Source organism: Setaria italica, chromosome II (genome assembly GCF_000263155.2).
Source record: "Setaria italica strain Yugu1 chromosome II, Setaria_italica_v2.0, whole genome shotgun sequence".
Taxonomy (NCBI): domain Eukaryota; kingdom Viridiplantae; phylum Streptophyta; class Magnoliopsida; order Poales; family Poaceae; genus Setaria; species Setaria italica.
Genome location: NC_028451.1, coordinates 2,088,930 through 2,105,028, shown reverse-complemented (window position 1 = coordinate 2,105,028; position 16,099 = coordinate 2,088,930). Strand labels below are relative to the sequence as shown.

General features: G+C 48.5%; 1 protein-coding gene across 1 annotated transcript; it reads left to right on the top strand.

The window, feature by feature from the left end:
- The first annotated feature begins 12,365 nt into the window (after nucleotides 1–12,365).
- LOC101776805 lies at nucleotides 12,366–15,251 on the top strand. Its single transcript, XM_004955362.3, has 2 exons — nucleotides 12,366–12,490; nucleotides 12,673–15,251. The coding sequence occupies exon 2, from the start codon at nucleotides 12,680–12,682 to the stop codon at nucleotides 15,059–15,061; it is 2,382 nt and encodes a 793-aa protein (XP_004955419.1). The 5' UTR covers nucleotides 12,366–12,490; nucleotides 12,673–12,679; the 3' UTR covers nucleotides 15,062–15,251.
- The last annotated feature ends 848 nt before the right edge of the window (nucleotides 15,252–16,099 follow it).

Here is a 16,099-nt window from a genome sequence, read left to right as displayed (position 1 = left end):
CCTTTTTTGTTTGCATTCAATGCTGTTCATGTTCATCGCCTTGTTCAGTGGTGGTTTTGGACTTTTGGTTTGGGGAAATTTGAGGCTTTGAGCTTGCAGTGCAAAGGCATGGGGAATGCAGGTCGGAGGATCCGAGGATGGAACTGAGGAAGGCGACGGCAGGTCGAGGGTGCAGGGGCCCAAAGCCACATGGGTTGTCCGCGGGTTGCTGGGGAGTGCGTATCGCGTGGGCCCTGGAGTGCCAGCGAGTGGGCTTCCGGAAGCGTGCACCGTGCAGCTGCAGTTCGCTCGCTTGTGTCCGGAAGTGGTTGTTGGGATTGGGCCACATGGGTATTTTTGGATGGATGGAACCTCCCTGGCTTCCGCTGTCCGCCTGCACGCCGCTGCCGTCGCGGTGCTCCGGGTAGCTGGGCATTCCTTTTTCTGTCTACCGAACCGAGGAAGGATTAGAGAGTGCTGCACACAACTGCCAGTGCAAAGGATCCGACGCCATCTCCCATCTTCCAAAAAAACAAGAAAAAAGAAAAGGAAAGAAAGAAAAACAGCGCTTCGCAAGGGGAGATCGATTCAAACATCTTCCATTGGTAGATTTTTGGTGCCAGGCCAGACTGGATGGAACGTGCTGCGTTTGCCCGGCCGATGCGTGCTGCGGTTGGTTGCCATCCAAAGGACACGAAAACAATGGTAGGTACCAATCTGCATCAGAATTTTACCCTCCGTGCGGTGCTGTAGAAACAGCAACGTCGAATAATCTCACTCGCATCAGTGATCACTCTGCTTTCCCAGCTGTTAGCTGATGAACGAGGTGCTTGCTGCTTTGTTGGCTTTGGTTTACGAAAAAAAAAAGGGGTTGCTTCTATGACCTCATTCGTCGTCGCGTAAGTGTACACGTGAACAATTCTTATTGAATGCAGGGCGCCGCCGGTCTTGGGCCCTGGGCACAGCGTCTAGGCCCCTGGGCTCTTGCACCAATCTTATCCTGCCTACGTGGGCTCCTCAATCCATACTTACTGCTCTCCAAAATTTGTTCGTCTCTTTCGGTTAAAATACCCCATTGGACGTGGAAAACAAAATGAAAATACCACATTGGCCGTGGAAGTAGGTTTAGCAACTTTCAAATATTCATGTGCACCAACGCCCATCACACCGCGCGGAACGTGTGGTCAGCAATCTTTCGAATGAAAACTCAACGGATTATTGAGAATTTCAAGCACGCTACATGATGTGCTTAGCTTTTTCTTTTTTATAAAGGGAATGCCAGTACAAGTTTTGGTTTCCTGCATATGGCTGCATGCAAATTGAGAGGATGATTGGCGGCACAGAGTGGTGGAAGAAGGAACGGTCCATGTCGTGCATGCCTGGATATGCATGGAAATTGGAAAGGATAGGATGTTCATCAGGGGGACTCAACGACGACGACCCGACCCTCCGGCAACACGAGGAAGGCTTGGATGGGGGCCGGCCGGCCTGTCGCGGCGGCCCTTAGAGCATCTCCAGTCCTGGTCCTAGCTCTCCTAGTCCTAGTCCTAGCTCTCGTGCCTTTCCTTCGCAACAACTGCTGCTACTACCAGTACCAAGCGCATGCGTACACCGAGACCACGAAGGAGAGAGACCGGGAACGGGAGGACAGCCTCCTCCAGCTGTAGGAAGCAGCAGGTTCCAAATCAGCCCTTGTTCACTTCCCACCAAACTCCCAACTTTTGCACTATGCAAAAAGAAGATTCCCCATCACATCAAACTTGCGGTACATGTATGGAGTACTAAATGTAGACGAAATCAAAAACTAATTGCACAGTTTTGTTGTACTTTGCGAGACGAATCTTTTGAGCCTAATTAGTCAATATTTGGACAATAATTCACAAATACAAACGAAACGCTACAGTGTTGCTACAGTAATTTGGCACCTCCCAAATTCCCCAAGTGAACAAGGGCTCAGTTGCGAGATGTCTTGCCCTGCCAGGCTGCCACCTTGGCCGGTTGGCCACTGCTCTGCGGCGGACCCGGCCGGTCCATGAATAATTCCAAGTGCAGACGACGACGACGAACCAAGTCGGGAGTAATGCTGCGCGCGCGCGCATCCCGTGTGTACTGTGTACATGTCTGAACGAGCGTTTACTCGGCGATCGATCGACTGCCGGACCCCACTCATTATTTGCGCGCAGGCGCTGGCGCTGGCGCAGTGTGGACCAACGTCAACGACCTGCGTAGTATATGTACACACCGCAGTATATACGGAAGCACAACGTACTCTGGGTGCACCGAATGGGCCCACAGCGTGCCCAGGTCCTGCCTGCGGTCTTGTACTGGGCCGGTTATGGCGTCTGCAACCTACAGGATGGATGGCCCACTGCCCTCGAAAATTTGTTGGTCTCTTTTTAGACACCACATCGACTGTGGAAGTAGGATTAGCGACTTCTAAATATCCATGGGCAACAAGGCCATCACGCCGCGTGGAACGTGTGGCTAGCAATCTTTCAAATTCAAACTCAACGGATTATTGAGACGCCAAGCACGCTACATGATGTGCTAAGCTTTTTTTTTTTTTGGGGGGGGGGGGGGGGGGGGGGCTTTGTTTTGCCCCTATGTAGCCTCTCTTTTATATTGTTTTGCCCAATTTTTGACGTTATATGGTCGGGTTTTTTTTTCCACGTTCCCATTCATCGGTATGTTTTTCAGTCTATGACTCGAATCAAGTAGGTAGGTTTTATCGCAAGATTTTTTAACCAGCTGAGTTTCACTTAGCTCCCAACCTGCGCTCTTCATTTTAGTACAAGTGCAATGGTAGACATAATGCCCAGAGAGCACCTATTGCTGCACACCTATTATTGCCTCGGAGGAGATGACCTTGTGCCAGAGTCAAAAGGTCCTATGGACCCAGGACGAAGTGGGCCTCACACGGCCCAAATACGTCGTAATTTACGACTTGACGAATTTGACGGGCCTATATATAATGAGCCTCGTCAAGTCGCTATTGGACTATCCATTTTTTCTTCCATCCGTATGTGCGGGCTCCGTCAATTCCTTTCCTTTGAGTTTCATTCTTGCGAACGGCACCCCCACCCAAGGAACATATTCGACGTGATTGTTTATCAAGCTAACCAACCCTCGTTCAGAGATCTCGTATAAATCCTAGTACCTAGCTTGTGTGGAATGCATGGGGGAATTAAGAAAGAAACAAAAAAGCTCTAACTACAAAAAATTAGCATCTCACACCTCTGCTCTTTGGCATGTATGAATTCAAACGGAACCATTTGGATATTTAGAATTAATCCCTGTGCTTTCTACAACGCAAATGATGTAAACAGTTTAGAAGGAAGTTCTCCGAGCAATGATGGATCCAGTCTTATTTAACACACCACTATATTAGTAATTAGCAACTCAGGTTTAGGTTATTAGGCGACCAAGTGATCCATGACTAGGAGTGTTAAAAATATAAGACTTTAATCTCTGATAATGTATGATCGATTTACTTTGAGTGTCATGAATTTCCTGTCGGTATGAGATAATGCACGATCGATTTACTTTGAGTGTCACTGACGTTCAGGGAATCACCAGTTACATTACCTTGTCGAGGCCGTACTGCTGTAAATCACATGACGCATTAGTGAGTTAATGGATGTGTAGTCTCAAGCAAGGAACATATTCGATCTGAGCCATCGATCGATCAGGACTAATATAATCATTATTCAAAGGTCTAAACCAGCTAATAAGCGCGAGCAAAGCATAATTAAAGCCTACTGCGTGGAACGCATGGACTAATTCCGAAACATATAAAAAAAAGAAACATATGCCTGCTAGCTTTTCACGTACTATATGATCAATGTCGCTTTAGTTCTTCATCCGGACACGACCTTTCGTAATGATCTAGAGTTGTTAGTCGGAGCGGTTAGTTATTTTTTCCCTTTCTTATTCTGTTAGAGTACCATTTTCTTGTCTAGTAATGTTTCACGACAAAGCTTCTTCCATCCATTCGAAAAAGGTAGGCTCCGACTAACAACTCTAAGTCAGGAAAATGGTACTATTATTTACAAGACGGAAAATGCACTATTGGGGAATTCCACCTTCAGTACTGATTCGGTATTGCTATAAGCCTCGCGTCGTGCGCGGTCCGTGGGATTCGAACTCACAACCTCAAGTCTCGCGCGAGGCTTCCTCGCCATCCCACCTATGCAATGCATGTGGAGGTAGATATGCTTTCCTTTTGAAGTAATCCGTGGAGAGCCTTTAGTACCAGGTCATAACACCACCCGGTACTATGACTTGGTACTAAGAGGCCTCCGGGGGTCCTAAATTTGGACCCGGTACTAATGTTAATGTTAGTACCGGGTCAAAATGTGACCGGTACTAAGGGAGTGGACGAAAGGTCGTTCTTAGTGGTGGTACATTTTAAAAGATTTGGAGCTACAAATTTCTATGGCAATTGCACTACAGGATAAAAAATATATTGTGAAGACTAAACTCTAAAGAGCGAAGAAGTTGGTCGGAGTGCGGAGCAAGGTCAGAGGGTGCAATGCGTATCATATTGGGTAAAGGGTGGTTGATGGGGATCGGATGAGACTTGTGGCAAGGTATCAATACATGTGCTCGCCAGTCGATGTCAACGCATTTGGAGGGCTGTCTGTTGATAGGGTTTGGACGGCTTACGGGCGTGATTAATTAGCACGATGCCGGACAGCAGCAGGCAGGTGACGTCCGGGCATAAAACAGAGAGATAATTTCCTATTTAACATCATGAAAATAATCCGTTCCTTTCTTGATCCTGAAAATTTCTTCCTTTCTTATTTAACACTCACTTCAACTTTCATCCCTAATATGACACCGCAATCCATTCCGTTAGCTAACAGCGTTAAGTGCCAGTTGAAAAGACGCTTTTGCCCCTCATCGCTCATCATAGGGTTCGGTCTGTCTGAGGCTTTGATGCTGGCATGCTGCACTGGCCTATCGGTCAGCAGCGCATGCACACTGGCATGCAGTCGTGCCGTACTGCCTGTGCATGCATGCCTGCGTGGTGCCCGTGCATGCAAGCTCCCTGATGATAACACATGATACGACATGATTTCTAACACATTTATACAACATTTTTTTCAATATTTATACAACATGAATGATGAAGGATGTGGGAGCTTCCGCAGTAGGCTTGTAGCGTTGGTGGCTGTTGTAGATGAAGGATGTGGTGGCGGTGGCGGCGGCTGTGATGGATGTGGATGGTTGGCGTGTGCGTGGCAAAGAGGAATGGCAATGGCGAGCCTTGTGTCCGGAGCGGAAGCACAAGATGCACCTAGCCGGGTCACGGCACTCACCAATGCGGTGGTCTTGGGCTAAGCACTTGAAATATCTTGAGCCAGCTTTTGCTTTCAGCAGATGGAGCCAGGGCGTGGGCACTTGTGGTAGAGCTCTAGGTGAGGCGGCGTCATGAAAACCTGCGGTAGAGCTCTAGGTGAGGCGGCATCATGAAAACTCGTGGGCGCAGAGCCGAGTTTGGACCGGACCGAGCCCTTCTTCAATCCCGGTCTCCTTCGTTCTTTCTGGAACCAAGCCTGCTTCCCGTGATGTGACCAGTCCTTGGGGAACCTTGGGGATCTAGTTCAAGGTAAAACATTCACTGAGTTGCCAGATGAAATCATATGGAAATGGTCTACTGATGGACAATACACTGCTTAGAGTGCTTATCTAATTCAGTTTAGAGTGCTTATCTAATTCAGTTTAGAGGTTCTTATTGTGCGTTTCAACCGCAAGCCATCTGGAAGGCGCAGACTAGGGCAAGCACCGTTTCTTTGCGTGGCTGCTCATCCAAAATAGATTGCTGACTGCTGACAGGCTTCAGGCGAGGAACTAGTCGTGCAATCCTTTGTGTCCACTGTGCCGAAATGATCCTGAAACGGCAACCCACCTATGCATCAAGTGCCCATTCTCTAGGCAGGTATGGCAAAGGATCATTACCTGGACGATCGAATTGGTGACAATGCCGGCAACTAATTCTGAAATTCAGGAGTGGTGGTGCTCCTCCATCAGAGTGGTCACCAAGGACAAGAGATGAGCTAAAACGACAATACTCATATACACGACATGGAACCTATGGAAAGAACGCAACCGGAGGATTTTTGAAGGTTCTCAGTGCTCAGCATTGCATGTGTTCTTCCTCATCAAAGAAGAAATCCGTTTACGACAGTCGGCTTGTGGAGCCCTGAGAATCGAGTAGTTTGACAAATATACTTATATGTGAAATGTGTGCTGAGTTTTCTTGCATATCATGTAATCTAAGCATTGTAAACTGATCCTTTCTCCTCTCCTTATATGATATGGCAGTGCTTCTGCTCTTTACTTTTCAAAAAAAAGTCCGTGTCTTCAAGAGCGCATCGCGGTAGGAGACTTGATGGCTGGTCGGCTTTACCACCAGCAAAGGATTCCGGCGAGAGGCCACAACTTCCGTGTCTTATTCAACTTCACGGTCCCTGGAATGCTGGTGTGCACTTTTCGACTGAGCTTGCGCAACCTCCGTCTTCAATGCCCGGTCGGTGCAGCGATGAGGGCATGGGCTCTCTTCCTCTGTGTCGGAGCAGTAAAGGAGGTCAAGCTCCTCCTCCGCGTATGGTAAAGGTGCAAGCGAGCTAAGGTCTACTGCGGCTGGCTGTTGATGAGGTTGGCAGGAAGGGGAAGGTGAACGGTGAGTTTTGGCTGGTTGGAGGTGGAGGAGGTGGCGATGGATGTTGGTTCCCACCGGCGAGGCATCGGTGGGCTTGGTGGGCATGGGGAGGCAGCTGGTTCAGGCTCCATCTCCAAGATCTGAGATTCTGAGCGGCCTCAACTAGCAGAGTTGGCGGAAGGCGTGGAGGAGACATGGAAGTTGTTGGCTAGCTTGTGGTCGGAGATGATCCTGTACGTCGGGCCATTGGATAATTGTGGCGGATCCACTTCGGATTAACTTGATTAAACAGGGTTAAGTCGCCCAACATGCGACACCCATGCCTAAGCCAAGTTAACACGAAGTACCGTCGGATTTCATCCGATTAACCACGTGGACAGGATCGAGTTAGCAAACTCACACGAAGGTGAGTGGTTCCAGAGAATACAACAAGTCCATCGAGTTAAACAACTTAACCATTTAGCTCGGACAGAAAAACAAATCATCAGAGTTTTACAAGGTTTCACAAGAAACCACCGAAGGTAAAAACACTAGCGGAAGCAACGTCGGGGTCGGACATCCTGTGAGGCCAACCGGGACATCACTGATCCCTCTCCTCGCCGTCCGAGGAGGGATCCCACTCGACCGTCCAACCCGGAGGGAGTTGGGGCGGCCAAGTGCCAGCGAAAGAGGGCTCGGGAGCAGCAACTTCACCTGAAAAACAGGAGCCACAACAAGGCTGAGCTACTAAGCTCAACAAGACTTAACCGGTAGGTAGTAACTATTCCACAAAACTAGACATGCCAGGCTCTTTGGCCGAGGGGGTTTGTTTGCCAAGAAGCACTAAGTAAAACCCTATTTTCAAGTTTTAGTTCCGGTTCTAAGTTCATTATTCGGTCTAAGTTTTGCAACCTATTCTAAGCAATCATAGAATCAACCAAAGGTATATATATATATATATATATATATATATATATATATATATATATATATATATATATATATCATCAAGACCAGTTCATCCTCATATTCTTTCTTACTCAGGGTGACATAGCGATCAAGCAGTCTCAAACTGTGAGAGGCAGACGAATCGATTCGAGTTCTTTAACCATGCATGGTGAACCTAACCTCACGACATCCGCGCACCCGGAGGTCGCTTCCCGTGTCGGCCTTCCCCATCAATCCCCTAACCCGTGTCGGGCCCATTTCTTTGGTGCAAGGTTCCACAGACCCGGCCTCTGCCGTTCTGTGACCACGCTTGCCACCACGTGCGACAACCAGCAGGGGAAACTCCGTTCCAAGAACAATGGGGCGACCGCTCACGTCTAGATTCAATCCGGTACTAGGCTTCCTCATCCCATACTAAGTATGAGGTTAGTACTTTCAAACACTTGATCACGAACACCACCACTGTCGGGCCTTAGCAAGTTTCATAGACAGACGGGGCGATCAACCGACCACCAAAGAGTTACCCAAAACCCTACCCCGTCCATCGTCCTTACAGTTGTGACAGGAGGAAGACAACCAATTCCTACCACTCGCGAGTGACAGGAAATCACTCAACTTTTACCGCTTCCTATTTAAGCAAGCACCTACTCGGTCCAACAGCTAGTGTTCAGATCAAGGGATCTAAGTTATACATCTATGGTTCCAAACAACTCCTATACGTAAATGCACAAACAAGATGCAGAAAGCAGGCGTAAGTTTGGAAAATATAGGGGTTTCATGCATCCGGGGCTTGCCTTCAAACGAAAAGGAAGGAAACTGCTCGACTTCTGGGTCAGCTTCGGCTTCAGGGGGCAGGAGCTCAGCTACACCGTCGTCTTCTGGCGCCAGGTGCAGCTCGTAGTAGCCGTCGGCTAGAAGCAGCTCTACACGAAATGCAATACAAGAGTTAGCACTTAGACGGTTATTTCAACAGCAACACTTGCAAGTCTGAGCCCAGAAACTTGCGACAAGTTACACGAGGGTGGGGAGGTTCAAGGGAGTTGGTGGAGATCAAGAGGTAAGGGTCGGAGGAAAGGAACTTATGATCTGACCCTTAATCTAGAGGATTTGGTGTGCTAGGGGTCCTCAGACTCAACGCTGAAAGGTCCCCAAGTTTTAAACATACACCCTTGGTTCAAAGAAAAGATACAGCCTAGCCCTCAGGCGAGGCGGAGAAGGGTCGGCGGAACAGACAGGGTCGGGCGAGACGGAATTGGGGTCGGGTGGATAAGAGGGGTCGGGCGAAGCGGACAAGGGTCGGCAGAACAGACAGGGTCGGACGAGACGGAAAAAAGGGTCGGACGAACAGAAGGGTCGGACGAGGCGGAAAAGGGGTCGGACGAACAGAAGGGTCGGACGAGATGGAAAAGGGGTCAGCAGCTTACCTTCGTCTTACAAAGAAAGCTTGGGGTCGGGAAAGAGCAGGTTCGGCGGAGGAACTGGAACACTAAGACTTGCGGCGGAGATGTCCGGCGGTGCTCCGGCGACAGCGGTGCTTCTTGTGGGTCACCAGTAAGCTCTTATGCAGCACGGAGGAGCAAGCGGCTGGGTGGATTGGGGAAAGTGGTGTGGAGCGGAGAGGAGAGTTCCTCAGGGACTTAGTGTGGTGGTGCTGTGAGCTCGAACAGGGAGCAGAGAAATGGCAACTAGGGCAAGGGGAACTCCGGCGGGGCTTGCGCATTCCCTTTTATAGTGGCGCGGGAGTGAGAAGGGGAGCGGCGCGAAGGCTGGGGAAGAAGCAATGGAGTGCTCTGCCCGGGCGGCGATTGAACGACGAGGGCGGTGGAGCAGAACTCCGGGGATGGCGCCGGCGGTCATTGGGCACTGGCGTCAGGGCGGCGCAGGCGCGGGTTTGCCGGTGGTTGAGATTTGGCGGAGGCGGGCGTCGTCGTGCGGTGGAGCTGATGGAAGTGACCGGGAAAACGGCGCTAGGAACGAGGGCGCACAGGTGAGAAGACAGGCGGCTGCTGCTGCGCGGGTGAGCGCGAAGCAACACTCTGTCGGGGCGGCTTCTGACAGGGCGGGAAAAGGAGCTGTTGCTGCCGCAGTCGGGGTTGGCGGAGGAGGAATCGTCGTGTAGCGAAGACCGGGCGGCGCGACTGCGGCGAGGTGACGGAAAAGACGGGCGACATCGGGCTCTGCGGCCGGGATCTGGCGAGGTGATGATGGGCGCGGGCGGCGAGGTGCTGCAGAAAGGTTGCAGAGGGGCTTCCGCTGCGATTGGGGAGGAGGGCGCGAGAATCCATTCGGTCGCGGGCCGAAGACGAGGCGGAGCGGCGGGCGTCGGAGGAGTTGAGCCACGCGGCGGGGAACTCTGAAGCGGCATGTAACTCGAGTGCGCCTGTCGCGGAAGATCTGGGGAAAAAGATCTCGTGGGTCCACCGGTCAGATTGAAGGGAGGTGTTGGGGAAAGACTTAGAAGAATCCGGCAGGTGAGTTGGGGTCGGCGGGGTCGGAACTGGAGGCCAGCGGAGAGGGGTCGGGTCTCAGGGGTCGGGACCGGACTGGAGGTGGAGTACTTAAACTCGGTAAAGCTGAGACGTGATTAGGGACTTGGAGTAAGATTAACTCGAGAGATTTGGGATCAGTCGTCACAATAATCTGAAAGGACACTCGGATGCCATTGCCCGGGGCGGTGAGTTGATCACGCTCCTATGGACATTGCTCTTCCATGCTGGAATCTTTAGCAGGCCGGATGAAGCCGATGGCGCTGCTGCTGCTTCTGCTAGGGTTTAATGGGGGGCTGCTACTGCTACCATAGCAGCATGAACAGTTCTTCAAGCATTCTTTGTGGCTGGTATTCTTGATGTACCGTCCTCCTTTGTGGTTTTTGCATGTACTTGTTTTTGGATATATAACATATTGGATCCTTTTTTTAGGATCTTGGAGTCCATTTGAGATGTCACTTGTTTTCAATAATGATACTTATTGGACAATTGTATCTTGCAAAGTTTGAATATGATACTACGTTTCAAGCCTATCTAGGGCTTGTTTGTTTGAGCTGCAGCTTTTGAGCTTTTTTGAAAAGCTGCTGGTGGCTTTTTGTTCTGAAAAGCTAACACTAACTTTTAGAAGATGTGTTTAGCTTTCGGGACTCAAAAAGCTCTGAAAAGCTCTGAAAATTGAGCTTTTCAACTTCCCATATAAACTCAACTTTTCTGAACTTCTAGCTTTTCAGAAAGTTTGCTGTTTGTTTGAGCTTTTAGCTTTTCACGCTGAGAAGCTGCTAGGAAGCTCAAACAAACGGAACCTAGTCTGTTGCGCTATTCTGCTGTGAAGTCGGAACTGCACTGCATCACAAGCAAGCCTCCTCACGCACGGTGAGTACTTTGATGAGGTGCTTGACGTCTACAATTAGGAAAGTTTGGTCCAGCGCTGCTGGATGTTTACTTCGAGTTTTTCCTGGGATAGTGGCCTTCCCCTTGCAATGTTTTGTGACAAGTATGGACATTTTCCATTGATAGTTTTGGCACACTAACCAGCGCCAAAAGCCACCACCGTACTGATAAAGAAAAAGAAAAAAAAGAAAAAGAAAAGGGAGCACGTACCGCACGGAGAACTTTTGGCCGGCCCAACATCACTAGCTAGGTGATGCTTATCGATCGTTATGGTAAATCAAGCGTGGATGCATAAATCAGGACCAGGGTTATATTAATGGTCATGGTCCTTCAAAGATCTAAAGCAGTCGCAAGCTTCCAAAGCATAAATCCAGGAGGCCTAAAGCAATCGAAAGTTTTCTCATCGCTTTCTACACACATGATGCATACATGGTTTGCATAGTGACATAAATTAGCCATATGTATTAGCTTCATGATATTTTTATAATGAATATGACACAGATTTAGAGACATTGCTTTAGATTATGTTTTATAATAGCATTGGTTGGTAATTTAGATGAAATTTAGAGAGTTATTTTATGTTATTTCTCATAACGATAGAGAGTGAGTAATTTAGATATAGATATAGTGTGTTATTTTAGATTTTTTTAATAAGGGTAAGGTGGGTAATTATATTTTTAGAAAAAACATAACACATCAAATGGTTATTATTCTTAATGATGATTGGAGTCCCCCGAATTAGAATCTAGATGTTCTGATTTTTTAAGCAACTTTTAGGATTTATCTTTTTTTCTTCTAACACATCTTATGATGATTAATATAGCTACTACAAAAGAAGTTTAAGCTAATAATAATAATAAGATAGCATTAGAGATATGAATCTGTCTAAGATAAAGACTTATCTTCCACGGTTCTTAGTTGTTGCCGTTGCTACGGCAGGGCATCCTGTGAGACAAAATGGAACCATTCGGTTCCTCAGGTCTTCAAAATTCTGATTATCTGAAACTAGGAACTGATCCGTTCCGGAAAACTATCAAGACCGAGGAATTCGTTCTCGGTAGGTTCGGTAGGAAAAGTATCAGAAACCAACTGCAAAAATCGCCCTCACCAGATCAGCCATGTGTCCCGCTGCCGCTATGCTCCTTCTCGACGCACAGGAGCATGGCATCGATGGCCGTGGTAATGTGCCATCCGCGCCTACACTGGAATAAAATTAACCGGCGTGACAATCATCTTCTACACATAATTAAGAAGGATACAGAGCATGTACTTACTTGGTACGAACAGTCAAAGTAGACCGCGACATTATCAAGAAAAGAAGACTGCTAGATTCTTTGTACAGATACACAGGCAAAGTGCAGACAAGGAATAAAGAAGCCCACGCATCTCCAACCTGAGCTGGTATGCGTGTGGGCAAAGGGCAATTGCAATGCGCTGCAGATTGGTGCATGATTACTTGTGCATATGGCCTCTGATCTGCACAAGACTTTGAGCTATACATTGGTGAGGCCATTCCATGCACAGCTCAATCAACCACATTACGGTAACTCCCTTGGCTATTAATTTACTTTATCTATCTAAATCGAATTCATATGTACGCAACCGATCGAATTTGATGTTAAATGTTGATTCATTAATTTGCTGCACCAGCCAGATTCCAATTTTCATCAGTTTTTACTTAATTGCTACTACTTGTAACGAGTTTGTAATTTGGCAAACAACTAGGCCATGCATGGATCCACCAAGTCCTACCAGGATCTGCTCCAATGCTGCATTGCAGGAGCAGACGCGCTGCCCCAGCGTTGCCGTGGCAGCCTTCTACGACGCCATGGGACGGCAGATATGGTTGGGGAACACGCTGCTGCTCGTGAGCGCTGCCATAACCGGAGTCATGGTTGGGATAGGCGGCTACGGCCGGCGCTACCGCCACCACCGTTTCACCCGGTTCATCTTCCTCGGAGCCAACACACTGTTCTTGCCCATCATCTCCTATGTCGTTTCCACCCTCGGCGACAACTCCAATGATTATGTCCATTTACATAAGGACAGCACCACGACTTTGTCGGCGTTGTGCGATTCGGTATTCCACCCCTGCATGATCATAACATGGGCATTCCTTGTTCAGATCGCGGCGATCAATACGACCTCTGTGGTCGCCATTGATAGTAGAGAAGGTAGTAAACTTCGGCCTCCTCCAGAGCTACTTCTCAGGGGGATCTGGATCTTTTACCTCAGTGTCAGCATCACAAAAAATCGGTTTTTTCATGGACTCTTCCGGTTTTCACCTAATGACAATCATGGACCGCTCACACTCATCTGTTCAAAGATTATGTTCACGCCCTTTGCTCTTTTATGTGCCAAAATTTGGCTCAAATGCTATTCTTTCGAAAAGGCCCGGAAATCCTTTGCACTTGGACGCAATCCTAGTCTTGTTTTTGGGTACATGCAACAGCTACAACAACAAGAAAGAAGCCAGTATGGTGGACCAGTGGCAGGTGAGGATTCAGTTCCTCCTCCTCTCTTGGTTATGGGAGAAGATAGTAGGAAAGTGGAGAAGCAACCTTGGGGGTATGTGTTCAGCGACTCATGGGCACCGCCTATTGACAGCATTGGCTTGGTGACCCTTGACACAGTTTGGCAGTTGGACAAGATGCTTCCGACTTCAACGCCAAGACCAAAAGACTTATGCCTGTCTTTTGCATTGTTCAAGCTGCTGAGGTGTCGATTTGCGAGGTATGATCTCACTAATGTTGGCTCTAGGGGGCTCAAATTTTACTGGAACTTGCTGTTGAAGGATGGTGAACATGACAGGGTGTTCAGGATTGTTGCAGATGAGCTTTCCTTCCTTAATGATTACTACTATTCATCACTCGCAGTATCCTACGCAAAGTGTTGGCTACCTGTCTTGAGCATCCTTATCTCACTCTTGAGCATAGGTTACTGCATCGTGGCAGGTTACTTCATTGTTGTCTTTGGAGCTCAGGTGCACAAGCAAGGCCGCAGTCAAATCTATTGTGAGTTCTGGTGCAACAAACTACAGGCGGTAAGCGAATGGCGGCATAAAAGATTTGGGAGCTTGTACTTTGATGTGGTACCGGAATTTGTCCTTCTTGTTTTGGTTCTAATCGCTGAGGTGAGGGAGGTGTCTTCCTACATCTGCTCCAACTGGACCAAAGTAGCCCTCATATGCGAGTGTGTAAAATCTGCCACTTTGCAACATCCATTGGGAATGCAGAAATGGATTGTTAGCCTTCTGATGCAGTGCAGATGGAAGATAATAAATCATTGGGATGAAAAAATAGGCCTGTGCTCAGTACTGGTGCTTCCCCCAACTTCAAGGACAACCCTGCTTGGTCTCATTAGACGTCTCTTCCATTTGCCAGATGAGAAGAGAAAGGTCAAGTTGCCAGCAGCAGTGAAGGTTTGCATTATGGATGTGCTACAAAGCGCTGCCAGAAGCAATGGGTTCCATCTAGGCAATGGCAAGACATCTCTGCTCCGGAGCCAAGTTGGCAAGAGCTTCCTTTGGGCCTGCAACAGCAAGGGTACATCTGATATCATACTTACATGGCACATCGCCACATCCATCCTTGAGGTGAGGCACCCTTATTCTTCGCCGGTTTCAAATCAACACAAGATTGCTGCCACTCACCTGTCACGGTACTGCGCGTACCTTATGACCTGGTCCCCGGATCTTCTTCCTGACGAGGTTGCATGGAGCAAGGGCCTGTATGAGGATGTCAAGAGGGATGCCGTGCGTGTCATCGCCGGCCGCTCGATGGCAGGGCGGCCACTGACACCCGAAGCTGAGTACCAGGATCTGGTGAAATTGCTAAGTGAAGGTTCAAACCATTTGGTGTTGAAGAATGGCGTGTGGCTCGGAAAGCAGTTTGCGGAGTTGGCTGAGGGGGAGGAAACGGCATGGGCAATCCTGGCCGGTTTTTGGGCAGAGATGATTCTATACGTGGCGCCATCGGACAATCTGAAAGGGCATAAGAAGGCCATCGCCCGTGGTGGAGAGTTGATTACTCTCCTCTGGGCATTGCTGTTTCACGCTGGGATCGTTAGTAGGCCAGGTGAAACCGGCGGAGCTGCTACAGCTGGTTTTGTATAATAATAATCTGTGGCTGCTAGTGAGCAAAGTTAGCAAGAATGCTTCACGATTGGTCTTCTTGATGTAGTATATGTCCTTGTGTTTGGATTCTCAGTAGTTGTGTTTGTGTGTGTAACTTGTTCTAGGCACTACGCAAAAAAAGATTTGTAGGAGAACTGCAAATTGATTTGTATATAAATCTTTTTGTATGGCCTGTTCATGCCCAGCTCTTTATGTTTAGATGAAGAAGAGAAGCACATCGGACTAGTTCAGGCTGGATTAGAAACTGAAATGTGCATACGAAAATGATGAAGATGAATATAAGATGAAAATTAAAGTGCCTCTAGATGAAGGCAGCGGAAGAATGATAATAATAAAGACAGAAAAAGATAAAATAATAAGAGAGTTAAATAGAACAATGACCCAACTGAGTTCATTACTAGGCCCACAGAGTACATTGGTGAGCCTCTAGCTCCTTGCAGGGTGATTGATAGTGGGCTGTCATGGGCCGATGAGAAGAAGAACAGAAAACAGAGGACAGTCGCATGTTTTTTGCTCTGGTAGTATATTATGCCCAAAAAAATCAACCTGTGAGGTTGTCACTGTGTCACGTGTGGATTATGCGCCATGAATGGCGAATCCTCCAAGTCCCATCCGCGCTGCACGCCGCCGGCCATCGTCACTCCACTCGCCGGAGCCCACCACTCACCGTCTTCCAGCTCCAGCTCCAGTAATGAGCATCAAGCTTTGGTCCTGCATCGTTTTGGAAGTAACAATAATTGTTTCGAATCTTCAATAATCAGGACACGGCCCTACAGATGTGGTCGCACGCGACGCGCCTGCTTGCAGTTGGCGCCGGCGGGATCCATCCATCGGCCGGGCCGGTCCAGCCGGCGCCATAGGCATGGCCAGGGACAGGGAGCACAGTAACTCCGCAGCCATGGCCAGGGAGGACGAGTACGTCCAGCTGGGGCATGAGAGTGAGAGCACACCACACACACACACACCATCCAGATGCTAGCTTAGCTAGCTGATGATGCTCACATGCATGCAGACAGG